Consider the following 27,162-nt stretch of genomic DNA (forward strand, 5'->3'; position numbering starts at 1 on the left):
GGCTAGAAAATTGAAAAATGTATATATGGGTACGTAGTGGTGGTTAAGGGATGGGGACAGAGCCAAATATAATTAAAAGAGAATTATATTTTAATCTTCCAAAGATGGAAGTCAATTTATAATGACTAAAATTGAAAATCCTCTCCAATAATCATGCTATTTATAGATAAAAAGATAGATATTTTCAAAAAACTGAAACAATTTTAAAGTGATTGCTGGGAAATGGAAAAGTGCATAGGGATTAGAAAACTTCTATTTTTCAAAAATAAACCTTATAGCACTATTTGGTTCTTTATGTACATATATTATTTTGATCTAAAAATTAAATTTAAAAAATAGGCAGACAATCTGAATTGGCACACAGAATAAATTAAAAACAAGTCAGGAAAACCAGAGGTCTGGAAAATTCTTGATTTCCTTCCTTGTCTTTGTGGGTCCTGGGTCCTTTCCTGTTTATTTCAGCTCTGTCATCTCTGGGGTTGTCATATTAACCAAATCCCATTCTTTTCTAACCAAATCACCTTCCTATCTCTGGGAATCTCTCCAATGACTAAATTAGCAGTTAAAGTCACATAGCTATAGAAAGTCTTTCACCAAACATCAGCAGCCAATGAAAGTTCCCTTTGGGTAAATAGACTTACTTGAACACACTTGTTTCAAGATGCAAATTTCTCCAAAATACAGGTATATGATTTTGTTTCTTTAGTAAATAGTAATAACGGCAATGACATGGATATTTATACTTCTGATTTAGGCTGAAGTAGTTCTAACCTTGTCTGGCCTCTAAGAATAGAATATCCAAACTTTATCATTAAATTCTACATGCGGTACAGTTACCTCCAAACCATTTGAATCCCATTTGGTTCTCTTCTATACCCATTGAACAAAAAGGGATTGGGAGGTTGCAGTGAATCCCTTTATTCCAGGACCTACCCGTGATTGTGGGTGAGGAACACACACAGAAGTATTTTCAGTGCCTTTAACCCCTGGTTCTTCCTAATGGCCGCTCTGCTGCCCTCCCACTGAAACAGTGTCAGTCACTCGTCAAGGGGAGTATGCACATAGCTAGGAACAAAGAAAGCAGCGTAGCTTTGAGTTTCAAATTAGACCTTTTTTTAAGCCCTTAGCCAAAACAATAATCTTGAAAGCATAGATTTCCTTTGCAAGTGCCAGGCCCTTGAGACAGCAAATGGCTTTTTTGTTATTGTTGTTCTTGTTGTGTTTTATTTTTACTGTTAAAATTTTAGCTCTTTTCCCAGAAAATATTGGAGGCAGGGGGAAAGGCAATGAAACATAAGTGGGCAGAATAGCAAGAAATATAGATGAAAAAAGAAACTTGAAATAGGGTAAGGGGAAATCCAAGAGCAACAGAGAAGTGTATCCTGCTTCCCATCCAGAACTCTCTGGTACATGGCAAAGACTAAGGAGTGCAACCATAGGACAGATACAGCATGAAAGACACCTTCTGAAGGGCACCTGGATGGCTCAGTTGGTTAAGTGTCTGACTCTTGGTTTTGGCTCAGATCATAATTTCATGGTTCGTGAGTTCCAGCCTGGCATCAAGCTCAGCGCTGCTGGTGAAGAGCCTGTTCTGTCTCTCAAAATAAATTAATAAACTTTAAAAAATATTAAAAAAAAAAAAAAAGAAAGATACCTTTTGAAAGATGGAAAAGAGTGAGGTGGTAGGTCACAAACTAATTGAGCTCTGTATAGAAAAATGAAGTCAGCCACATATTCATGTATGTAAGTTCTACTGTATAAAAATTTAAACTCCCCATTAAAATACTTAGATCTGGAGAGCTGGTATAGTTTTGCTTTGCTCTGAATACACAACCTTTTGTCACTTGTTCAAAAAGAATTTACTGAGCACCTACTATGCTCTCATTATACCAGATATATAGAGGTGAACCAGACAGACAAGTTCCCTGCCTTCACGGCTCCCACTTGAGCTGGGAAGACAAGCAGCAAATATGTAAAGAAAGAATTAAAGAACATAATTATAGCCCATAATAGAAAGATAATGATACGGAGGACAGAGACACTTTAGACAGATTAGGGAGGAAACTTCTCATGGCAAGAAATAGGAGAAAAGGGGCATATCTTATTAATCTCTGATTACTTTTCCCACCACAGAGCTAGGAAGAATAAGAGTTTATCTTGAAGAGTCTCTTCCCTCATGGCATCATCACCTTAGCCCCTTCCCGCCCCGGCCTACCAAGCAGCTCCCCACGCTCCAAATGTTTTCTCTACTCTGCTCTGAAATCTCAGCCTCTCTTTCTTCTTCACTGTGACAGTGAGCTAGTTTGAAGCTCAGTCCATGCTGGTGTGCTGACAAGAGACTTACATCTTTCAGAGAACAAAGTGGCAGTTGTACAGGGGACTTTTGGAGGGAAAGACACACAAAATAGGGACCGTCAGACAAAATGATCAGGGAGATACCTAGAAGTTGTCTAGCTCCCCTAAATCACTCCTTGGTGGGGGACAGTACTCAGTCTCAGATCAAGAGCTGCCCTTGATCTTTGAAAAATCTGTTCCCAAAATCACACTTTCCAAAATTTAAGAGACAGAATATAATGATCCAGCAAAAGAAATAGAAGAAATAGCCAGAGAAATGGGAGAGAAACCAGGGAGAGATAAACATCAAGAAGCCAGAGATGTTTCTGCACGGATGAAAAAGTGTCTATGAAGTTTAGCAAATGTATTTCAAGTGGTGGTAGGGGAAAGAAGTCCACTTTTTAGGTAGTGAAATAAGATAAGAAAGTAAAGACTCATACTTCTGGAAGCTTGCTTTAAAAAAAAAAAAAAAAAAAGAGGGGCGCCTGGGTGGCGCAGTCGGTTAAGCGTCCGACTTCAGCCAGGTCACGATCTCGCGGTCCGTGAGTTCGAGCCCCGCGTCGGGCTCTGGGCTGATGGCTCAGAGCCTGGAGCCTGCTTCCAATTCTGTGTCTCCCTCTCTCTCTGCCCCTCCCCCGTTCATGCTCTGTCTCTCTCTGTCTCAAAAATGAATAAAACATAAAAAAAAAAAAAAAAAAAGAACTGGTAGTTAGATCACAGGCAAAGAGAGTGTGAACTCGAGTGTTCTTCTATTCACATATGTGTATTTTTTTTGGATTGAAGAAACAATGAGCACGTTTACTGGCTGATGAGAAAGAGCCAGTAGAGAGCTAGAGAGATGGAAAACACAGCAGAAACAAGAGCCAATAATTGGAGGAAATAAACATTAAAGGATGAAACAGATAACATGACCATACCCTGGACCATCCACACAATTCTAGACTCATATACATTAACTGCTCACTCAACATCACAAAGGACCATTCCCAATTTAGCAGTTGTTTGCACCAAAAGCCTTAAATTAAATCCTGACTCTTGCTTTCTCTCATATTTTGTGGGTCTTAACATTTGTCCAGAGTCTAACCGATTCTAACTACCACTGCCATCATCTTGCACCTTGACTATTACCCTATCTGCCCTCTTCCATCCTTTATCTCTTGCAGTCTGTTTTCCACACAGCCATCAGATTGATCTTTATAAAACATAAGACAAATCATGCCACTCTTTGGCCCCAAACCCTCAAAAGCCTTCCCATCTGACTTGGGAAAAAAGTCACTAATTTGACCTATCAGGTGCTGTGTGGTTTGGCTGCCCCCTCACTCCCAACCTGCTTCCCTCTTCCAGCCAGTCTTTGTAAGAGGGTCAAGAAGGTACAGGGATGCATGTCTGCTACAGCCACCCTTTCCTTTTCAGAGAAATAAAAGAAAGGCCATCTGCTGAAATAGGAAAGGGCAGTCAGATTCAGGAGAGCTGAGAAGAAAACATTAGAATTGCACAAGAATAGCTACTCAGCAAAATGTGAGAGGGAGATGACCTAAAATAAGCAAAGATTTGTAAGATTATGAACAATGTATTGTAGTGGCACCTGTTCACATAGCTGTGGTTTACTCCAGCCAGTTCTCAGCAAGCCCGAAACAGGAGCAAAAGAGGCAGGTAGGTAGATCCAGATTGGAATTTTTTAGGACACAGTGCAGTGATAGGACAAGGGATGATGGAATCTAGAATTCCGGTGTGTGTCTGGGATTGAGAGGGGGGGATGGGGGGGAAGGAAGAGTGCTCTCTAGCTAGCTCCCCCTAAGAGAAGAGAGTTAGAAAATACACCTACTAGGGGGTTCTTTTGAGGCCTTTTCTAAGAAAACTGAAAAGGCAAAGTTTAGGCAGCTTAGCATAAGAAAAGCTCCTGAGGTCAACACCACCCATCCCAAAGTCTCATTAGAAGAGTCACCTGGAGTGCCTGGGTGACTCAGTCAGTTAAGCATCTGACTTCGGCTGAGGTCACGATTTCATGGTTTGTGAGTTCAAGCCCTGCGTTGGGCTCTGTGCTGACAGCCTGGAGCCTGCTTCGGATTCTGTGTCTCCTTTTCTCTCTGCCCCTCCCCAACTTGTGCTCTGTCTCTCTATGTCTCTCAAAAAATAAATAAATGTAAAAAAATTTTTTTAGAAAAGAAAAATCAACACCCATCTCTTTTGCCAAGTCTTATCTAGAGGTAGGAGTTTAAGTGTCCTTCCCTTACATTCATTTTAAATCAGTAAGGCTCCCAAATTAGATTTTCACAGATTAAGACTTTTGGGGGGTTGTTAAACATAAACTCAACTTTAAAGAAGAGAGTATCTAAAGGGCTAGCTCAGAACTAGCTTCAGAGAGAATCTTTTAAAGCCTCCAGTATTTCCTGACAGTCAACCAGAACATAACTCTCATCCCATAAAAATCTTCCTATCTACACACACAAAGCCCAAAACTACAACCATGTACCTGGCACCTCTACTCCCAGGGAGGCCTGATGCAGTCATTGCAATTTATGTAAATGTTATGTAAAGACGTAAGAAGCAGTCACTTAGGAACTGGCTTAGAAATTGCTCCAAAGAAAATCCCCTGTCTGAGCATACCAAAGCAATTCTTAAATCCATACATAAAGCCTTCTGGGTATAACATTTATTTTAGCAAATTCTAAATATATTCATATGTGGACTTGTTAGTCTTTCAACCTTTGAAAAATTTTGTAAGTATTTTGTTTCCAGCAAAATTAAAAGTATAAACCAGTTGACCCTTGATGCCACATACATAAGGATCCTGTAAGTCCCCAGTGCTTTCTCTCTAGCAGAGCACAATTTCACCCACCAGGCAACCACCCACCTTGGGCAATAGACACGTTCATAGGAATCAACACAAATTTATTAGAAGGTTACCATATAATTTCATAAGTAAAATTCTTCCCTGGCTGAAACCCCTGTTCTTAGAATGTGGGATTTCATAAAAACGTCTTTGCAAGTCAATTTCCTTTTCTATCTTGTAACATGGAAAGAAAACTCCAAGTGTATGTACCCTACCTAATAGTCTAATGTATATATATTTTATTGAACTTGAATGGTGATTTAGAAAAAAAAAAGGCAGGCAACATTGGCAGTGAAAAATATTGTGTAAGCGTTACCTGTCTGCGCTAAGTTAAATTTTTCTTCATATCTTCCTTCATATTAGAAAAAAAAAAAAAGGTTTAGATCCCAAAAAGGCAAATTCCCCCATGTGATTCTCTCCCCTCAACTATCCAATGAAACTACTCATAGAAGGTCACCAATGACCTCATAATGCTAACCAGACCCTCCTGAGTCACTGTCCCATTTCTCTTGTTGTTCTCCCTTCCTTCTTGAAGTTGCAAGAAACTTCTTCTGGAGCCATGCTTTCTTTTTATCCTTCTGGGCTCTCTTCTTTATCCTTCTGTGGCTCTCCTCCCTCAAGTGTCATCCTTCACCAGCTTCATTCTGAATCTACCCTGCCACTCTCTTGACATCGGTTACTTTCTCTACCCTGTGATTCACAAAGAGATCTCACCATGTTTTACATCTCTGGAACCCCAAAATCACACTTTTAACTGTCTAACCTAATGTACATTACCACCTAAATGACCTCAGGCACCTCACACTCAAACATGTTCAAAATAGAACCATTCTCTTCCCCCAGGAATAGTTGCTTCTTTTTTCCTATCTCAGAAAAGAACGTGGTCATTCACACAGCTGAATTAGCCAGAAACCTTCCAGTCCTTTTGGATTCTTCTATCATATTTGACACATTTATCCACTCACCAATAACAACTTAAAAAAGCATTTCAGGAATTTTATATACAATCTATTTTTGAGTATTCCAAAAAAACTCTGCAATGTAGTGATCTCCATTTTACAGATGAAGATCTAGATAACTGGTGTAAATTCTTAATAATGGAACATAGGTTTGTCTGACTCTAAAGTCCATGGTCTTTTCATAAACTATGTTGTCTCCCTAGACTGTGGGAAAGTATAAATATGCCGCACCTGGCCTGCCACCTGCTTAAAGTTTTATTGGAACATAGGCATGCCCATTTATTTATGTCTTTGCCTCTTCTAACACTACAACAGCAGAGGGGCACCTGGGTGGCTCAGTCAGTTAAGCATCTAACTCTTGGTTTTGGCTCAGGTCATGATCTCACATTTCATGGGTTTGAGCCCTGCATCAAGCTCTGTACTGATAGTGCAGAGCCTGCTTGGGATTCTCTCTCTCCCTTTCTCTCTCTGCCCCTCCTCTGCCCATGCTCTCTCTCCTCTATCTCTCTCTCTCTCTCAAAATAAATAAACATTAAAAAAAAAAACCCTACAATACCAGACATGAGTGGTTGCAACAGAGACTTGACCATGAAGCCTAAGATAGTTGTTAACTGTCCTTTTACAGAAAAAACAATTTGCTGGTTCTGAAACTGCCACCTTCCATATCCCTACCACCTCAATTTATGACTTCCTGAATCATTGCAACAGCCTCCAAACTGGTTTCTCTACCTGCAGCTTTTCTCTGCTCCAATTCATCCTCCACACAGAAGAATGAAATTCTTCTTTATCTCACAACCTTTAGGATAAATGATAAACTCCTTGCCAAGCTATGCAAGTGAAATACATGGAGTTCTACAAAAGGGCCAAGCCATTTCATTCCTGTTTTTTTCACATATGTCCTCTTTATTTCAAAAAGTACCGAAGTCCAGTATGTTTTTCTATTCTAATCTCATGAGTCACTTCCTCCCAGAAATCTTCCTGCATTCCTCAGGATAAGCTAGGTAAACTTTTTTCATTCATTCAACATGTTTAATGAGCATAACTTTCAACTAGGCACAATACTTTGTGCTAAATATGTAATGACAAATAGGACAAACACAGACCCTGTTCTTACCTGCTCTGTAGTTCAGCCCAACTTCTTTGTTCATTTGTTCAAAGTCTTAGCTTTTAGCTCACCGTATAAAGACAAATAAGAAGGAGATGACGATGGAGAAGTAATGAAGATGAGGAAAGAGTTGCACATGGAAATGGGGACAGAGATGGAGATGGGGATGGGGATGCAGACGGGGATGGGAATGGGGAAATAGTTGCATGTGAAAATGGGGACAGAGACGGGGATGGAGATAGGGATGGGATGGAGATGGGGATGGGATGGAGATGGGGATGGGATGGAGATGGGGATGGGATGGAGATGGGGATGGAGATGGGAATGCAGATGGGGATGGGGATGGGGATGGAGATGGGGATGCGGATGGGGATGGGGAAATAGTTGCATGTGGAAATGGGGACAGAGATGGGGATGGGGAAGGGATGGATATGGGATGGGGATGAGGTTGGAGAAGGGGATAGAGATGAGGATAGGAATGGGATGAAAGGGGGATGGACATGCAGATGGATATGGACATGGAAACGGGGATGGGCATGATGATGGAGATGGGGCTGGAGACTGGGATGGGGATGGAGAGAGAAGGCAGATGGACATGGACATGAGGATGGGGATAGAGATGGAGGGAATGGGAGAGAAAGAAAGATGATTCAGTGATTCTCTTGTCTGACACTCACCATACTACTAACTTACTGAGAGCCACAAAGTATCCAGTTTGTCTGCTTAATAACTGTCTGGGACAATGATGAATGAATTAAATAATTTTGAGTGATACTGAGACACAAGGTAGTTCCAGAGACCAGCTCTTTCAAAGAGACCAGACTAATTACTGAGCCACTGAGAAAATTTCCTGTTTTCTGGGAAAACTCAATCTTTATAGAATCTGAGAGGCTTTGTGAAAATGTGACTAGGCATAAAAAGAAACATGAGTATAAAAGAACATTCCTGCAAAAGATACAAGTTCTATTGTGATTAAGAAATGGAATAAAGTACACACCACATAGCCTTTTCCTAACTACCAGGCTATACATCTGCAACTACTAAACCATGAATAAAGGTACTTATAACCCTGAACTTTGTGTTCCACAAAATGTTTTTCCTCATAGGATACTCAGCTTATTAAAGAAAAGAGATTTAAAAAAAAAGAAAGAAAGAAAATCTTTTTTACAAGCAGAAGTAAAGCAGACACAAAGAATTGACCCAGTTTCCAAAATAAACATTAAGCTTAAAAGTCTCTCCATCTGGCTGAATCTAAAACCAGAAATGAAAATCAGCATGTTCACACTCCACTTCCTACCTACACCACAACAGCAAGGGCAAGAAAAAATTCAACATGTAACTTAGGATTGTATCTCAGTCACCTAAAGTCTCATGTTAAGATCCGAAGAATAATTTTTTTAATATTGGAAAAGGGCAACAGTTCACTTTTATTTTTTTAAAGCAGCATTTCTTTAATATTTATTTCATTTCATTCTACTTTTTTTCTTCCAAGTTTTTATTTAAATTCCAGTCCACTTTGAAACCTGCCTGGACATCGGTGTAGGCCAAATATCCTTCAGAGTTCCCACTGGTCTGATGCACACACTTCTCCTTGGGCCCTACTCTTATGTCCTGAAGCAAATGTCTTTCAGTCTATCTAGCTGCCTAATTTCTATTCAAAAAACACTCTTCTTTCCAAAAACAATATTTTCTTTTCTCTACAAGATTTCCTGACAGTGTCCCCTCATTACTGAATATATTCCATAAAAGATTCACCTTACTCTCAACAAAATTGGCAAGATATGTAATATACATGAAAAACCCTAAAACCGGTAAGTGGAACGTCTTCCATTTCATTATTAACCTCATTACCAACAGCCAACCCAACTCTAAGAACAGTGGCATAACTGCACTAGCAGAATCTGAAATATTTGTTATCACAGACAGGAATATTAAAAGTCATTTATTTCAACTCCTGCATTACACAACTGAAAAACTAAAACCAGAGAGATTCAAAGACTCTCTAAGGTCACACAGGCCTTCACCCTCAACTTATTCTATATTCTCCCAATCTCTGGGTCTCACCATTTTCTATTTATTTCCTTTTCCTATGGAGAGAGATAAAAGCAATGCCTATAATCTCAGCTTGGCTTTTATCTGAACTCCACAGAGAATGCTAAATTAGATCATCAACTGGAGAATATGGTGCATGGCATCAGCCTCCTCTGCGTGATGTTGAGTGACCAGTGTGTAACCAAGGGCTCCCTGGTGGCTTAACCACCCACATGAAGATTCGAATTTCTCTTCATGCACATCTCACTAGCAGATGGTCCTGCTGTACTTCTAAATATGCTAAACCATTTGCCTGCTGCATTGTAAACCGTATCAGTCAATTACACAAGAGTTCTTAGACTGTTTGGGCTATCATCTATTACATCCTGTTTGAAAATTGCAGATTAGCGTTTTTATGACTACCTGCCTACCAATTAATCTCAGCAGTTTTCATATTTATAGTTTTTAGTCTTTCTTTGTTTTACTTTTAAAGATTTAATTTGCACGACATCCCACCAGGACAGATTCTGATTGCCATATACCATATGAGTCAGGCTGCTTCAATCTAGCAACTAAGCAGGCAAAAATAGGGGAAAAATGCTTTTAAATACAATAAGTACCCCAAGTCTAATCTTATTTTAATTTATTTTCATTTTTATTTATTTATTTACTTACTTACTTACTTATTTTTGAGAGAAAGAGAGAGAAAGAGAGTGCAAGCAGGGGAGGGGCAGAGGGAGAGAGAAAGAGAGAGAAATAACCTTAAGCAGGCTCCACTTCCAGCATGGAGCCCAATGGGGCTCCATTCAATGCCCTTGAGATCACTACCTGAGCCAAAAATCAAGAGTCACTGAGCCACCCAGGCGCACCCCTGCAAAGTCAAATCTTACAGTCCTTTGAAATATGCTGTGTACATGTTTACTAATGTATTTAACAGTGTATTAAAACAAAATAGGGGCGCCTGGATGGCTCAGTCAGTTGAGCGTTCTACTTCGGCTCAGGTCATGATCTTGAGGTTTGTGAGTTCCAGCTCCGCGTCAGGCTCTGTGCTGACAGCTCAGAGACTGGAGCCTGCTTCGGATTCTGTGTCTTTCTCTCTCTCTGCCCCTCCCCAGCTCATGCTCTGTCTCTGTCAAAAATAAATAAACATTAAAAAAAATGAAAAAAGAAAATTTTAAACAAAATAAAGCAAGCAAATGAACAAAAAATAGAGAAAAAGTGAGAGAGAAAACGAGAAAGAAAATTTATGGTTGGACATAAATTATTCATGGCATAAAGTTATTTATAACTTATATTTTATTTTATATGTTTCTTTTTTTAAAAAAATTATAGTGAAAGATGCAAGTGTACAGATTTTTATAATGGTTGGATTAAAGAAAAATACAATTTATATGATCATTTAGTAATGAAGAAGAAACTAAGTAAGCAATTGCTTCTCTGATAAATCTTTAAAAGCGGATTCATAAAAATGCATTAAGACAAAAGGATAATCATATCAGAAACATTCCATTCTCATATTGCTTTGTTTTATAGTCATCAAAACAAATCATCAGTGCACTAAGGTGCTTTCTGAATAGAAGCAAAATTAGTCAGTCTGCTAATCTTTGTAAAAAAGAAAATAATTAGGGGCTCAATAAGATTATACAAATGAAATGGATTAGAGAACATTTCATGAAGGCATCATGACATATTTACTCTGCAAATAAGCAAAGACATTACCCACATCTTGATCTTTAAAAAAAAAAAAGTATGCAGGGTATGCAGTATGCAGTTGAACTTCCGAGTCTTGATTTCGGCTCAGGTCATGATCTCGGTGTTTGTGAGTTTGAGCCCTGCATCAAGTTCTGCACTGGCAGTGCAGGGCTTGCTTGCAATTTTCTGTCTCCTGTCTCCCCCCTGTCTCTGTCCCTCCCTTGCTCACTCTCTCTCTCTCTCAAAAATAAATATAACATTTTTTTAAAGTATGCTATTTTCCACAACTGCTGTAGAACTCAACACAAAAATATCTTTTCGCAAATGTCCTCTGGCAGTGAATTTGATGAATGTCAGCAGAGCTGTCAGGTTCATTCATGAATGGACAAATGCAGAGGACTGAGAGTTAACTACCCTGTGGTAGTGTAATGGCTGCTACCAGAGCCATGGAGTTCTACCCAAGGCATAGAGCATGCCAAAGCTGAGAAGAGACAAAATTGAGATAAAGAATACATGGTGGTAGATATATGTTGAGAAGATCCAAAAAAAACTTTTCCAGTTCTATAATCTGAGCAAGGTGATTCTCCATCTTGGGCAAATGATGGAACAAAGGATTTAAGTCTAGTAAATCTCCGGGTAGCAGGAAGAAGAAATACCCTGGGATCCTGCTGATGCAGAAGGGATCAAAAGGGAACACAGAGTGACTGGAATTGAAGGGAGGCCACAGTCATAAATTTTGTCTGAAGATTTGTCTGATAGCAACAAGGAGAACCTTGGGACTGTGTTCCTGGACGGAGTCCGCATGCAATTCAGCATCAGGGGGGAAGGACCTAGAGGTCAGAGAGGAAAGCCCATTAAAGGAAGAAGAGGGCTCAGAAAGGACCTAGGAACTGGAACTGTTGCCATTAAAATTTCTCAATTTTGCTAGAAGGCATGGAAATTTCAGATGACTTTCTCCACAAAAAGAAGCTATGATTTACAAGTAGTGATTACTTCTTCCACAGAATATAGGCATTTTTCACAACAGAATATAGGCAGTTGGTATCTCCATCAACGTTTTGATAAAATACTTTTCTTAGTTACTGTGTTAAAAGGTTGTAAGTGGTGCTTCTCAAACAGCCAGCATGGATTGACTAGAATCTTAACACAACTAAAAGCATGAACCTTTCTGTTTTCTATCTCCCTCTTCTCTTACTCTCCTACTCTCCTTCCCCATCACACACACATACACAGAGAGAGAGAGAGAGAGAGAGAGAGAGAGAGAGAGAGGGAGAGAAAGAGAGATGGACGCTAAATCCCTGGCTGTATCTATGGCTGATAACACATATTGGGAACAGTAGTAGTTTGTTTTGTTTTCCTTGGTGTTATTGTAGGGGGAAAAAGTGATACTAAGACTACAAATAGCTTCAGTAGGTACATTTGGTTGATATTTTGAGCTTGTGTGTCTAATAAATTTTGGAATTGTGAGAAGTTACTGTTATACTTCATGGGTCTTGACAGTTTTCTATCAACTTCTTGGGTTGTTTCAAAGGAAACATATCATTAGATTACTAAGGACTCAGGGACTAAGAAGGAAATTAAAAGGCATCTCCCTGGGACGATCTTGGCAATAGAAACTGGACTTTGAGGCACAAAAAAAGAACAAAAACAAAACCAAAAACAAACGAACAAACAAAAAGCTAAAGTCAACAGACAAAAAAAAAAAAATGTCAGAAGCTAGTTTATAAACAGAAAACTACTGCTCAGGTGTTAAAAGGAAATAGCAGAAACTCAGAAAAGAAAAGGACAAAGTTTGAGACTAGGTGTTCATCTTGAAATCAAGACAAGAACTAAAGAAAAAGAAAAGAAGGAGAAAGACATTTAGATATATCAATATATTCGGCCACACATGAAGTAGAGAAAGGATGGGCCCAAGTGAACCGAGTAAAGTTTTGTTGGATTTCAAGGGGTTATGATGACTGAAAAAAGCCAATTTCAAAAGGTCACATTTTTCATGATTCCACTTACATAACATTCTCAAAATCACAATATTATATAGGTGAAGAGCAAATCAGTAGTTGCCAGGGATTAGGGATGCTTTAGGAGAAGGGGTGGGTATGATTATAAAGGGGTAACATGAGAAAGGTTTTTGTGGTGATGGGACAATTCTGTATCTTGATTTCAGTGGTAGTTACAAGAAGCTACACATGTGATTGAAAAAAAAAACAGAACTATACACGCATGTTGTATCAGTGCCAATGTTGATCTTGTGCTGGATTATACAGGATGTCATTATTGGAGGAAACTAGGTAAAAGGCACAAAGGCCCTCTCTGTACTATTTTTGCAACTTCCAGTGAATCAATAATTGCTTCAAAATAAATTTTTTTAATCTACACTCAAGCGTAAGGCAAAATGCATTATATAATACAAAAAGTAGTATAGTAATAAATACCACACCTGACAAAATGTTTTCTGAATTTATTTATTTATTTTTTTTTTTTTTAATTTTTTTTTTTTTTTCAACGTTTATTTATTTTTGGGACAGAGAGAGACAGAGCATGAACGGGGGAGGGGCAGAGAGAGAGGGAGACACAGAATCGGAAACAGGCTCCAGGCTCTGAGCCATCAGCCCAGAGCCCGACGCGGGGCTCGAACTCCCGGACCGCGAGATCGTGACCTGGCTGAAGTCGGACGCTTAACCGACTGCGCCACCCAGGCGCCCCTGTTTTCTGAATTTATAAAGCACCGATACATCTTACCAAGTTGGGTATATAGACAACAGTTTAAGAAATCATCAGGATCTTTTTGTATGAAGGAACATATTTCTTCCTACAAGCCTCTGAAGCAGACAGCACCTGGAATTCTCAGTCTACCTCTTTAAACAGTGAGTGGAACCTGTGCCTTCTTGTTTCTGTACCTGCACAGAGGAGCACAGAGACGGAAGCTAAACTGCCAACATTGGTGCTCCAATAGCTATCAAATATTCTCACCTCTGAAAATGTGAAAACTGCCTTACTTTGACCTAAGACATTGACTTTTCATAGGGCTCTTGATACTCCTGGACTCTTAACATCTTTCCCATCATTCACAAAATATAGGGGTGCCTGGGTGGCTCAGTCAGTTAAGTGACCGACTCTTGATCTCTCAGGTCATGAGTTCAAGTCCTGCATTGGGCTCTGTACTATCAGTGCAGAGCCTGCTTGTGATTCTCTCTGCCTCTCTCTCTGCCCCTGCCCCACTCATGCTTTTTTTCTCTCTCTCAAAATAAATAAACTTTAAAAAAAAATGTAAACCTCCCCAATGTGGAATCTCAGAAAGGAGGTCTTATACCACAAACCAATGACCATGACCTAAAGGCTTAACAAGTACTAATAACACTAATCATACCTCCAGTACAATGATCTTAAGGTTACTCTGGGGGGTTAGAATTAGGCTTGGATAAATCATCTAAGTCAACTTGAAGGGGTAGATAATGGTGAAGTCTCCCCCATAATCTTCTTTTAAAATAGCTTCTTTGATACGTATTTCCTTAATTTCTGATCTGACACAATCCAGTCTCAGTCTGAGTGTAGAACACATGGTCTTTCAACTCCTTTAGAGAACATTCTAGTCCCAAGAACACCATCCAGGCATTTAGTACTCAGGAAGCCTGCTAACTCCCAGATACTTTTGTCATTGCCAAATGAGCTCGTATTTACTAATCCTTTAATTCTCTCAAAGGAGCATATATTAAACCTAGAGTGTTTATTAACCTAGAGTATTTGCTACGGAGACTAAATTTATGAAACTTTTATTCTTCTTAATTGTAAAAACCTGCAGAAAACTATCCTGAGATCAACGTTAGTCAAGAATTCAATTACTAACTAAAGTATTTTCTAAACTATGTATCACCCATCATATCCTGGCTGCTTTTTTTGGAATTTAATACACTGCCAACAAAACCTATGGGATGTGCCAGATGCTGCCTTTCTAGATGCTGGTTTCCCTTGGAAAGAGCTCTGCTGGTTACAAGGCTGTGAACAGAATTAAATCAAAGAGTTCCCATTCCGACTTTCGTACCACTCTATCAACACTGTTTTTCATGTGCTCAATACATTCTGAAAAGTAAAATGTATTATTTTGCATTTTATTTTCTAAGGCTGAATAAAAATTAACCCAATGCAAATAATATGGAATAAACACCTTTCTGAAGACAAAGTAGTTTCATTTTAATCTTGTTAGAGACTGGAGCCTGGAAAACCACCAACAACAATAATTTTTTGGTAATTAAAAAAGAAAAACGAGATACTTACAGCCAACCATCATCATGGCCACTGAAAACATCTTCTCCACATCGGTGGTAGGAGCTATGTTTCCAAATCCTATGGTTGTAAGGCTTGTCATGGTAAAGTAGAGAGAGGACACGTACAGAGAATCCTTGCTGGGTCCTCCTTCCCATATCCCTGCACTGGTATTATATCGATACGGAGTCCCAATGCTCAAGGCCAGCTGGTAGAGCCAACTGTCTATTTGGATCGTGTTCGTCACTTCATCGATGACCTCATAGTCCCCAATGCTGTACCATATGCAGGCCAGCCAGTGGGCAACTAGTCCAAACACACATACCAGGAGCACGAGGACTGCGGCTCCATACTCTAGGTAATGGTCCAATTTCCTAGCAACACGGCCCAGTCGCAAGAGACGCACCACTTTTAAAGAACTGAAGAGACTGCTGATTCCCTAAAGAAAAGAAAAGAAAAGAAATGACAGGACACTTTCAGAAAAGAAAAGGCTGGGAAACAATTCAATGGTTTACCTTCATGAACTTGATTGCCCATTTATATGCTAAGAACATACACATAATATAGCTATGACTTTAAGTCCACAAAAAAGCTAAAATGCTAAGGAAACTTTTTTCAAAAGCAGATTTATTTTTCCACCAAGAAATAAGATATTTCTGAATTATTAAATAAGACAACTTTTCATTAGCTGAGGAAGATCCAATTTATCTTCATAAGTGAAGTATAAATAGCACAGAGGAAAAAAAAACCAAAGAAGAAAATTGCTCAAATGCAATATATACAGAGCATAGAAATGGGATGATGAAATCAGACCTTTTATTACTTCTTTCCTATAAAATTTTTCCTCTACTCGAAAACATTTATTTTTACTTCTCATTTTGTAATAGCTATGAGCAGTAAAACTTCTGAAAAAGGAATCCCAATCTTACTGGCAAGCAAACAGGAAATACTTCTGTGCCTACGGGGACAATGAGCAAATGCCATTGTTGCCTCCACTACCTCCTGTCACAGTCATGATAAGCACTAAATTTGTAGAGCTCTGAAAAAGTTAAGAGTTGAGCGTAGAATGGGTACGTAATCTACAAAATCCGATCATCCTTTAGCAATAGTTACAGAAAAGAATACCGTAAGGGAACAGCAACAAGATAATTCATATTTTGCTCAGAAGCTTAAAATCCAAATACAGCATCATCCAAATGGAAATACAGCATCTACTTTCTTCAATCAATGAAAGCCCCATAATTATTCTTTTTGGAAGCACATAATAAGCCATGTGGGGAAAGACGATAAATTCACTCCTGATGCAGGTAGGGAATACAGAGCTGTGATCTGGAAGCCTCTCGTCTGACCCTCACCTCCAAGACTCATGAAGACCATGACTCCCTTATTGCTAATTTTTTCTCCCAGAGAGGAGACAAGGAGTCTAGCATAACTTACCCTGAGCTTCCTTCTGACCAACACAGAAGAATTGGTTGGTATAGTGGAACAGATGTGACAGCAATAAGACTAATTTGGGCATTGTAAAGTTCTTGACAGTTCAGGTAAAAGGATTACTAATGTATTTGGTTATGTTCTACCCCATATGGTAGGTAGCATATGATTTAAATTTTTCAAAATAAATATTTGAAATAGAACAAAGAGAAGTAGAAACAAGAGAACTTGTGCAAATGAAAGAGTAGCAGGAGCATTTTGACAGTTTTCTGTCTCAACCTCAATACCTTGGGCTCTATTTCAGCTCCTATTCTCAAATGCTGTGGCATCAGTACAGCCTTAAAATAAATTCTCATTTTGCTTGAACACTTGAGGGGGGAAAACAGATACCAACCTTTAGGCAGTTAAAAAAAAAGCAGAATTATGAAAATTCAAAAGATGAATTGGCATAATTTACTGACAACAGATATTGAAAGGCAAGAGCATTGGGTGTTGTATGGAAACCAATTTGACAATAAATTATGTTTAAAAATAAATAATAAAATAAAATAAAAGAGAAGAGAAAAAGAAAAAGAAAAAGAAAAAGAAAAAGAAAAAGAAAAAGAAAAAGAAAGGCAAGAAGATTCAAGAGAGCTTGGAGGCTTTCAGAAATGGAGCCGTGTAATCACGAACAATGAAGACAAAAATAAGCAGTTCTTAAGCACTTCCATGGGCCAACCTCTGAGTTAGGCCCTGGGAACATGAACATAAATATGCCTTGCTTCTGCTCTGAAGAAACCCATAGCCCAAATGCATGACAAACTCAAAACAGCATTAAATTAAAAAATAAAAACAGTGCTGCTATGGACGTACTTCTCTAGCTAGCTTAAAATTTTAAAGGAACTATGATACTGCTGTGAAAATACTGCGCAGAAAAGGTATTTCTACCTGAGTTTTTTCTCTAAAAATGAAGAGAAGAAAAAACAGAGAGGAAATCGTTATCCTCATTCGAACTAAAAAAGTCACAACTCTCAACCAGAATGTGAAAATCAGGGCCTACTAGAATTAGGTCCAAACAGTGGCAGAGCAAACCCTCCTGATCTCTGACATAGTCAGAGCTCTCCAAAAGGAGATGGTCCACCCCAAAGGATACCTGCTCTGGACCCCACTTAATCAAAAAGCACCATTTTCTATGGCCATGATTAACACTACTTAAACATTACAACATATTTTGCAAGCATGCAAACTCTGCCACAGGTTCTACGACACCACTTTCTCCTGGGTTTTGCCAACTCCCCAACCGATATCTCTTTCAAAATCGTTTTCTAGGGCTACCCCTCTCCATGCTTCTATGATGTGTTAGGGTTCTCATCATGATTTTCCTCAGCCCTCTCCTGGCTGATCTACTGCATATGCATGATTCTACTGGCTTCTCTATATGGATGATTCACCGGTCCTGTCTCCTGAGTTCCTGACAGAGGCCAAATACTCACTATACATCTGCATTTAAATGTGTCATGGGTGTTCACAAGGTAATTGGTCCCACAGGGAATCCCTTGTTCCACTTGAATGAGTTCTCCATCACCAACTGTCATGAGTGACATCATTACCTGCCCTGTCCCTCAGACCTGGGCCTGAGCTTCCTGCCACCCCCAGCTGGTTATCAAATGTTATCACAGGACATGAGCAAGTGCTCAAAATACATCTACTTAATAAGCCTCTCAAAAATGTCCCTTCTTTCCTATTCCCAAGGCCTTGTCTTGGTCATGACTTCATATTTTTTCTTCCTTGTGTCACCAGAAGAGCCTATCAGCCACCCTAGCTCTGTTCCTACTCCCTTTAATTCAGACCACACTGTACAGGCCACCGGTCTGGTATATATTTAAATCACATCTATCTATTCATGTACCTCTCCAACCTTCACTGTTACTTCATACCTACAGGATTAAGTATTAGCTCCTGATACCCCTAGTCCCTCAGATTCTTAGTGCCTGTTCCACAACAACCAACCGCTGTGCAGTCTTCCCATCCTTACCCCCAATGAACCCTGCAAGATTCATCTTTCTAATACACAGTACCCTCCAGGGACATCACAGACATTACATCAACCGCAATCTCCAGGGCAGGCCTTCAAGGTGCCCAGCCTCACCTCTGTCTGGACCGCCAGGTCATCTCCACTATGCCTGTGTGTCTCAGTAGTGCTCCCATCAAACCAAACTCCTGTTTGCTCCCAAACATAATCCTCAAGGTTCACTTTGAATTTGTCTGGAGTGTACCCTTCAAGGACTTGTAAAATCAGAAACTGCTATTCAAAATTATTAATATGCAAATAAGCAAGCTTGCTTTATTTGGAAAGCTGTTTTAACTTTCTCATTCTCTATCATTTTGTATTAAAGAGAATTTAATGCAATCATCATCAAAACTCAAACTGAAACAACTTGCTTTTAAAATGTGATGAAAGGGTGCCTGGGTGGCTTAGCCGGTTAATCATCTGACTCTTGATTTCAGCTCAGGTCATGACCTCATGTTCGTGGGTTCGAGCCTCACATCAGGCTCTGTGTGACAGCACAGAGACTACTTAGGATTCTCCCTCTCCCCCCTCCCTGCCTCTCTCCACTTGTGTGCACATGCACGCACGTGCGCGTGTGCTCTCTCTCTCTCCTTTCTATCTCTCAAATAAATAAGCATTAAAAAAATAAATACATAAAATGCGATTAAATACTTAAAACTTGAAATCATGCAAACGTTCATCACCAGTATAATGGATAAACATTCATACATTCATTTAGTGGAATACTATCCAAAAATAAACACGAACAGACTATCTATATACAATAACAAGAATAAATCTAAAAAACATCATGTTGAGCAAAAAGACCAAATACAAAAGAGTGTATACTGCATGCTTGCATGTACAAAAAGTGTAAAAACAGGTATAATTCCTCCGTGGAATTAGAAGCCAAGATAGTGGCTCCCTTTGTTGGTGGGGAAGGGTAGTGACTATGATGGGCATGAGGAGGATTGTGGGATTCTGGCAACATTCTGTTTCTTAATATGGCTAGTAATCATTACATGTGCTCAGTGAAAATTCTTTGAGTTCTACACTTAAAACTGTCATTTTCTTTAAGCATATTATATTTAAGCATAAAAAATAACGTTAAGGAAAATCCAGCAGTCACTGCTGTGTTGTTAACATCTCACCATAGTACACAACTCAAATTCATGATTTCTTCAGCATCATGTGATTTTTTTGAGGGAGGGTCATATTCAATATTGTATTAAAATCAGAGACTTCCCTTACTTATGATTCACTCTCACAACTTTTAGATTGGGCCACAAATTGTATTTAATTCCTTGTTTAAACCAGTCCTCAAAAAATGCCCTCCTTCTGTACCAACACCTTTTTAATAACAATTTCTTGATTCTGTACTTTCCACCAGTTTTATGTGCTCATTTATTTTCTGCTTCATTTCACGCCACACGCTTTCCAGACCTTCTGTGCCCTCCTCTGAAGTCCAGAGGATTTCTGCCTCTATCCCAACCTCTGAGCTCTTAGCACACGAATCCCTGGGGTTCCACAGGTGGAAAAGAATTTCAAACACATGAAATGCATAATAGAACACAGCAGTGTTAATGGAGAACTTTCAGTCATCAGTCTTCTGCCTTTCCAGCTTATTTCCTTACTTGACAAGCCCCTCAGGCCACAGGAGCACAGCAAACAATATCCAGCACATATCGCTGAGGTATTAACTCCTCAATATTTTTATGGATTCCCACACTAAAGAGATGTGGGATGTTATTGGCATAAAAATCATATATTTCAATGATAAAGCCACCTAAAACACAAATCAATGCTCTCATTGGACCATCACTAATGATAGTAGGCAAATGGCTACTATCAGCTAATATATTTTCCTACCTTCTTCCCTTCTTGCTTTATAAAGAGAAAAGGGATGCTCCAAGAACTTTTTTATACAAAGATACATGACAAATAAGTGGGAGTGACAGAGGAGGAATGCAGGTTTGTAAAATCCAGTGCATGGTGTTTCACCTACATCTTACATTCCCACACACAGGATGTTGTGGTAGATTGTTTGCAAGGAAAAAAAAAAATGTAGCTGTGGTTATTTTCCTTCTTATATCCACGCTGCTTGGCTGTGTGACTTTGCAGCTCCTCCCTCCAGGAAATAAGGTCATTTCTCTAACCCTTGAATCCAAGCTGGCCCTATGGTTTGCTTTGGCCAACAGCATGTGGTGTAAATGACTTTGTGCCCGTGCTAAGCCTACACCTCAAGAGGCATAGCACCTCCACTCAAGGTCTAGGAACCCAGCTTAGTTGCCATGTAAATACCTATGGGGTTTTTGAATGATGAGAGACCACAGAAGCAACCCTCTGAATCATCCATTTGAGCCATCCCAGATCAGTCAGCTACCAAGCAACTCAGCAGTTTACCACAAATACATGGGCAAGCTTATCAAGATAAGTTAAACCTAGCCCAACTTAGCAGAACCACCTAATTTAGCCAAAAACTTGTGAGTTAAAGAAATGGTGATTGTTACTATCCATCAAGTTCGGGAGTAGTTTGTGATGCAGGGAAAAAAGGTAACTACTGATAATGGGCCACCTGGGTGGTTCAGTTGGTAAAGCATTTGACTTTGGCTCATGTCATAATCTCAAGGTTCCTGGGTTCAAGCCCTGTGTCGAGCTTCGCACTTACAAGGCAGAGACTACTTGGGATTCTCCCTCCCTCCATCCCTCTACCCCTCCCTACCCTCTCCCTCAAAATAAATAAACTTAAAAAAAACTGATACAAATGTGGGGAAAATATATCTGTTATGTGTTTATGTGCATAGAATTTCATACTTGGTATGACTTAATACTAGGGACTATATAGATTGTCACTAGATACAAAGGTCTCATTTTAATAAGACTGTCCAATATAGGTAAGATATGGGTATGTAAAATAAAATTTAACATATAAATGTTAGACATTATTTATCTTTTATATTGGGAAATGCATCCCTATTCTGCTTTGAATAGATCCATGCCAATGAATATACCACGAGAATAGAAAACTCAAAATTATTACTTCACATATTTCCTAAATTTTTTCAAATCCAGCCTCACCTAAAGTCACCATAGATAACTTTATTATACATGTGAATGAGTCTTTCAATACCTTGGTCTCACAGTTTCTTCACCAAATCCTCTGCAACAATCCCTCCATTTCTCTTCAGATACCCACTCCCAGGGTCATAACATGAAATTTGTCATATCCTAAAAGTGTTTCTAGCTCTGAAGTCTTGAACTTAATCACCCTGCTATCTGACCATTTCCTCTTCTCTGTTGAGCAAAATGGTCCAATTACACCAACTGCAGAGTTCAATCTTATTGAACTTCCAGTCCACCAACAGATCTACTTTTTCTCAATCTATCAACTCTCTCCATTCTCCACTTTCTTCTTTATGCAGTCCCATAACATCAGTAACACTATATACCCTGAATTTCTTAACATCTCTGCCTCTTCATTGTAGCCTCTATCAAAATCCAAATCCTAGCTCCATTATCAGCTTTCTTCATGCTTGTGTTAACGGTCAAGAAAATCATAATCTTGAGCATATAATAGGGCAGATTACCTCCACTATAAACTCATTATCATCAATCTCAAAGCATCTTTCAACTACCTAGTAATTTTACTGCTTTTCGTAAGAATTTATGTACCCACTAGATTTCAAACTTTCTCTACTCTGCTCAAAATTCCAACCATTCCCCTCTTCAACTACATTCTTCCCTAGACATTTAAATATCTCATGTGTCTCTCATTAAGAAGAAGAAAGAAAGAAAGAAAGAAAGAAAAAGAAAGAAAGAAAGGTAGTTTACAAGAAACTCCTCCCCCCTTCTCCCATTCCAGACTATATCTCTGGTCCTCTTTTAATATCTAAGCAAATGTCAGCATTGGCCATTTGATTAAGCAAACCAGAAACTGAGAAGTATTCTTGTCAGAAGTATTCTGAAATTCCTCACACCCAATCTGTCTTAAAATCCTGTTAATTTCGGCTCCTAAGTACCTCTCAGATGTATCCATTTCTCTCCATCTCTACTGTCACTACCTAAGGCCATGCTACTAGCATCTGTCTCCTGGATCTATAGATGTTTCCTAATGAGTTTCAAGTCCTTTATTTTTCCCCATCCAATTTTCTCTGAACACTATGTAACTCTTATACTTTTCAGGGTACCTGGGTGGCTCAGTTGGTTAAGAATCCGACTTCAGCTCAGGTCATGATCTCACGGCTTATGAGTTCGAGCCGGGTGTCTGACAGCTCAGAACCTGGAGCCTGTTTCAGATTCTATGTCTCTCTGTCCCTCCCACTCATGCTGTGTGTATCTCTCTCTCTCTCTCTCTCTCTCTCTCTCTCTCTCTCTCTCTCTCCCTCTCTCTCTCAAAAATAAATAAACATTAAAAAATTTTAATGAAAAAAAGAGTTACTTTACAAAATCACTCCCAGTTCAAAATCATATGATGGCTTCCCATTGTTCTTAAATCTGTTTTGGTTTACACAGACTTGCATGGTGTGGCCCGTGCCTACCGCTCTAACCTCATCCTTCAACATTCTTCAGCTCACTCTTCCTCCAAATTTCAGGTTTTGGATATGCCATGCTCCCTCCAACACAGGGCCTAGGCACTTGCTAGTCTTTCATGCCCTCTATCCTTAGCTTACTTAGCTAGCTCTTTTCGTATTTCAGATCTCAGCTCAGTCACTGCTTCTCCAGGAAAACTCTCTTCTCCAGTCTAGATCAGGTCATTCCATTATATAGTCGCAAAGGACCATGTACATTCCCTTCAGGATATGTGCCTTAGTTGTGAGTGTATATGTTCTGTTAATCCTTCTATTTAGCACTCCCTTGCAAATAGTAAGCGCCAAATACTTATTGAAAGAATGAATACGTTATTTAAAGAATAAACTAACCAATACATAAGTCTCTCATAATAATTTCTGACTCCTCCACCACTGATATTGTATTAATAATTAATAGTTATTTCATCTTCATGGATAGCATAGCAAGCAACTGAATAGAAACCACAAAACAGTAATAAGCTCCATTTCATAAGCATTGGGTCCTTATTCTAAATAGATTATATACATGAATGACTACATAGTGCATTTCCATTTTCTATTGTAGAACACAATCTAAAGACTGAAAGAAAATTGCAAAGTACATTTATTATCTGAACCTTTAACCCAGATAACAAATTCTATTTCCTCCTTTCTATTCAAAATTCACTTGTCCAATTCCTGCTACCAAGAGATCCATGGGGAAATAATCCTAATTACTCCATACATTAGTTAACATGCTTCAGAGAAGGATCTCAATTTACATAACTTGTACATACTACCTGCTTTAGCGAATTTATATTCTTATCAAAACACGGTGGCATAGATAGATAGATAGATAGATAGATAGATAGATGAAGAGCAGACATCTATCTTCAGTAATATCCATAATGTACTAATTTTTTAAGTGCTTCTTGTTGTGGAAAAGACTTTCTCTTTAATTGGATCATAATGAATATAAAGCAGGACCAAAATACACACCCTAAAAAGAGGTATATTGCCTGAAGCTTCAATTTTTTTTCACACATTATGACACATGTACAAGCAAACTAAGTTGAAGGATGCTTTAAATTCTTCAATAACTTGTTGCTGCCTTTACAATAATCCAAACGCCTTAATGCAACCTGCCTAACTCTATAGTTTTGCCTTGTGCATCTCTGTCTTCTGCTCTCTGTACTCCAGTCATAGAAAACTTAATTCTTTTCTTCAAAAATGTCATATTCTCTCACCTGGGAGTCTCTAAACATGATGTTTAAAGCACTCTCCTGAACCTACAAATCACCCCTTGTGCCTGGTTAACTCCTACTCATCTCTCAGGTCTGGGCTTAAATGTCTATCACTTCTTCAGAGACTTCCCTTAACTATCCCCATCCTCAAATAGATTAAGGCCCTTGTTTTAAAGCATAAGTATCTGGTCCAGGAAATGCTGAGGGAATAATGGAGGAGGCAGTGAGAGTGGAAACAAAGGAAGGCTGAAGTGGCCATGATGGACCAGGTAGTAAAAGTTATGAAGATTCAGGGATGAGATCCAAGAGATAAAGAAAAGGAGAAGAGAAGGTAAAAATTCAGTCAGTAGAGAAAAGGCAGGAGAGGATACTGACAGGACTAAGTGAATCTTACTAATAGTAGAACGCTCAGATCTACAAATTCTGGAAAAATAGAAAAGGAGGGTGAACAGTCATGTCCTCCAAACCCATTTTCTAAAAGTGGTCCTTTTCCAACAATTGTAATGATAATATGTGACAATGTGGTTTTTAAGGCTATTCTAAAAAGATGATGCAAGCTCAAAGCAAACCTGGGAGACATGCAAAGAAGGTGGTCAAAGAGTAGTAGCTCCCCTTTTGTAAACTTTTTCCTCCCTATCCAATTCTTTGGCCCAACATCCACTTCCTGGCTCACTCCCGTAATATTACAACTTGGCTGCCTTGGACCAAGGCTTCCACAGCTCTGATAGTCCAGGACCATACATTAGTTCCTAAGGTCCCATGTTTCTTTTCCAATTTTCTAAAAAATGCCTGCTCTTATATCTCCCATCACTTCAGGTTACTTGAGTCTCTTTTCTTTGCAACAACAACAGCAACAAAACCTTAACCTAACAGTTACATTTAGCCCAGTACATGTTTTCCCACATGGTTCAACTCCTGATCATCCCAGTTATTAGCTGTATCTTATTGCCCTATATTATGTCTGTATATAGATCATGTCACTATCTGAAATTACATATATACTTCTTAAATTTTCCATACATGTTTGCTGTTTTTATCCACCAGAATAAAAACTCTGACCAAGACAACCTTAATGTACCTTGATTAAACTTTAGACGGGCTTTTTTCCTGACTCTAGGCCCTGACCTCCCTTTTCTTAGAGTCTTTACTTTAGAAAACTTTCAATTATAAATTATTTCTCTGCCCCTTTGAGATATAAATCTTCTCCCAGACTTTTGACAGTTGTACAAGCCAGGAATGTCTTTCTCAAGGACTTGGGAGCCATCCTTTTGAAACATAATCAAGAAAAATAGTACCCCTATCTCTCAGCATCTGTGGGCAGGTAGGAGTCTAACTCTGATGACAGCAATTAGCAAATACAGATGGCTTAATCACATTGACCAACTTCTCTGCCTTCTGTTTCAGCATGGTTGAGTTCAATCTCTCTTCCCTATTACAATAGTCTTGAATGAAGTCTTTGTTGCCATTTTTAACAAGTGTTCAGTACAATTTCTCTTTGACAGTTCCATGAAGATAAGGAGGATTTGTGTGCTTGTTCACTGTTGAGGTTCCCAATATTTAGAATAAAGAAGTAGCTCAATATATATCTGTTGAATGAATGGAGGAATGAAATCACAGAAGGTATTTTTTTTTTTTTTTTGCATTTAAAGGATAACTTTGAGAGAAAAATAAATCCCTCCTGGCTATTCCTTTATATTTCTGAATATACTGCCACATCTCAAAATTCAATCTAAGTACATGGCTTACTAATCACACTAAGGAGAAGAAACTATCAGCCTTAGTGATATAACTTTATTACACGCACTGACAGGCTTCTACACGTGGAAATTGTATTCCCTAAATATGATTACTTTCTTTGTCAGTAAAGGTGAAAATGGCATTAAATATATGTGCTATTATTAAACTTTAGTTATATTTTAATACTGAACACAAAAAGTTCAAGTGGTTCTAAAATTCTAGCAGGACAATATTTGAGTTAAAAATTCTGCTAGTCTAACAATTTGTAACTATCATAAAATAACTGTTGCACAAGCTTCTATCATCTATGCTTCTTCACTCATTGTGGCCAAAACAATTACAACATCTGCAAAAGCTCAAACAAAAAAAATTTTTTTTTTTAATTTTTTTTAACGTTTATTTATCTTTGAGACAGAGAGAGACAGAGCATGAACCAGGGAGGGGCAGAGAGAGAGGGAGACACAGAATCGGAAGCAGGCTCCAGGCTCTGAGCCATCAGCCCAGAGCCCGACGCGGGGCTCGAACTCACGGACCGCGAGATCGTGACCTGGCTGAAGTCGGACGCTTAACCGACTGCGCCACCCAGGCGCCCCTCAAACAAAAAATTTTGAGTATGGCCATTCACAACTCAGTATAAGCCTGTGTATAAATGTGAATATAACTTAAGATGGCTGATTTTGCCTAACACAATGACCTAAGCACAAACAAATCACACTGAAAACTAGCATCTTCTGGAAAAATGCACACCAGGCATCTGATTGTAAAGTCCATATTTTTGTCTGCAATGCTGACCAAGTAAGCATTCACGCTCACAAGACTGTCATAAGCCATGCTTGTTCTCATTAGATATCTCAGAGGGATACAGGGAAGAAATCACTGGTTATGAGTAGGGCAGCAACAGGCATCCTCTTCCATAGGATTTGACCTCATAGCAGTCTATGTAGCAGTCCCGAAAACTAT

General features: G+C 39.0%; 1 protein-coding gene across 1 annotated transcript in view; it reads right to left on the bottom strand.

The window, feature by feature from the left end:
* Positions 1–27,162, bottom strand: part of KCNH5 (potassium voltage-gated channel subfamily H member 5) — a 302,237-nt gene that overhangs the window by 192,299 nt on the left and 82,776 nt on the right. Inside the window, exon 7 of the mRNA XM_045451190.1 lies at positions 15,227–15,653. Within this exon, the coding sequence (XP_045307146.1) occupies positions 15,227–15,653 (427 nt within the window). The remainder of the gene's footprint in view (positions 1–15,226; positions 15,654–27,162) is intronic.

This window comes from Leopardus geoffroyi, chromosome B3 (assembly GCF_018350155.1).
Source record: "Leopardus geoffroyi isolate Oge1 chromosome B3, O.geoffroyi_Oge1_pat1.0, whole genome shotgun sequence".
Taxonomy (NCBI): domain Eukaryota; kingdom Metazoa; phylum Chordata; class Mammalia; order Carnivora; family Felidae; genus Leopardus; species Leopardus geoffroyi.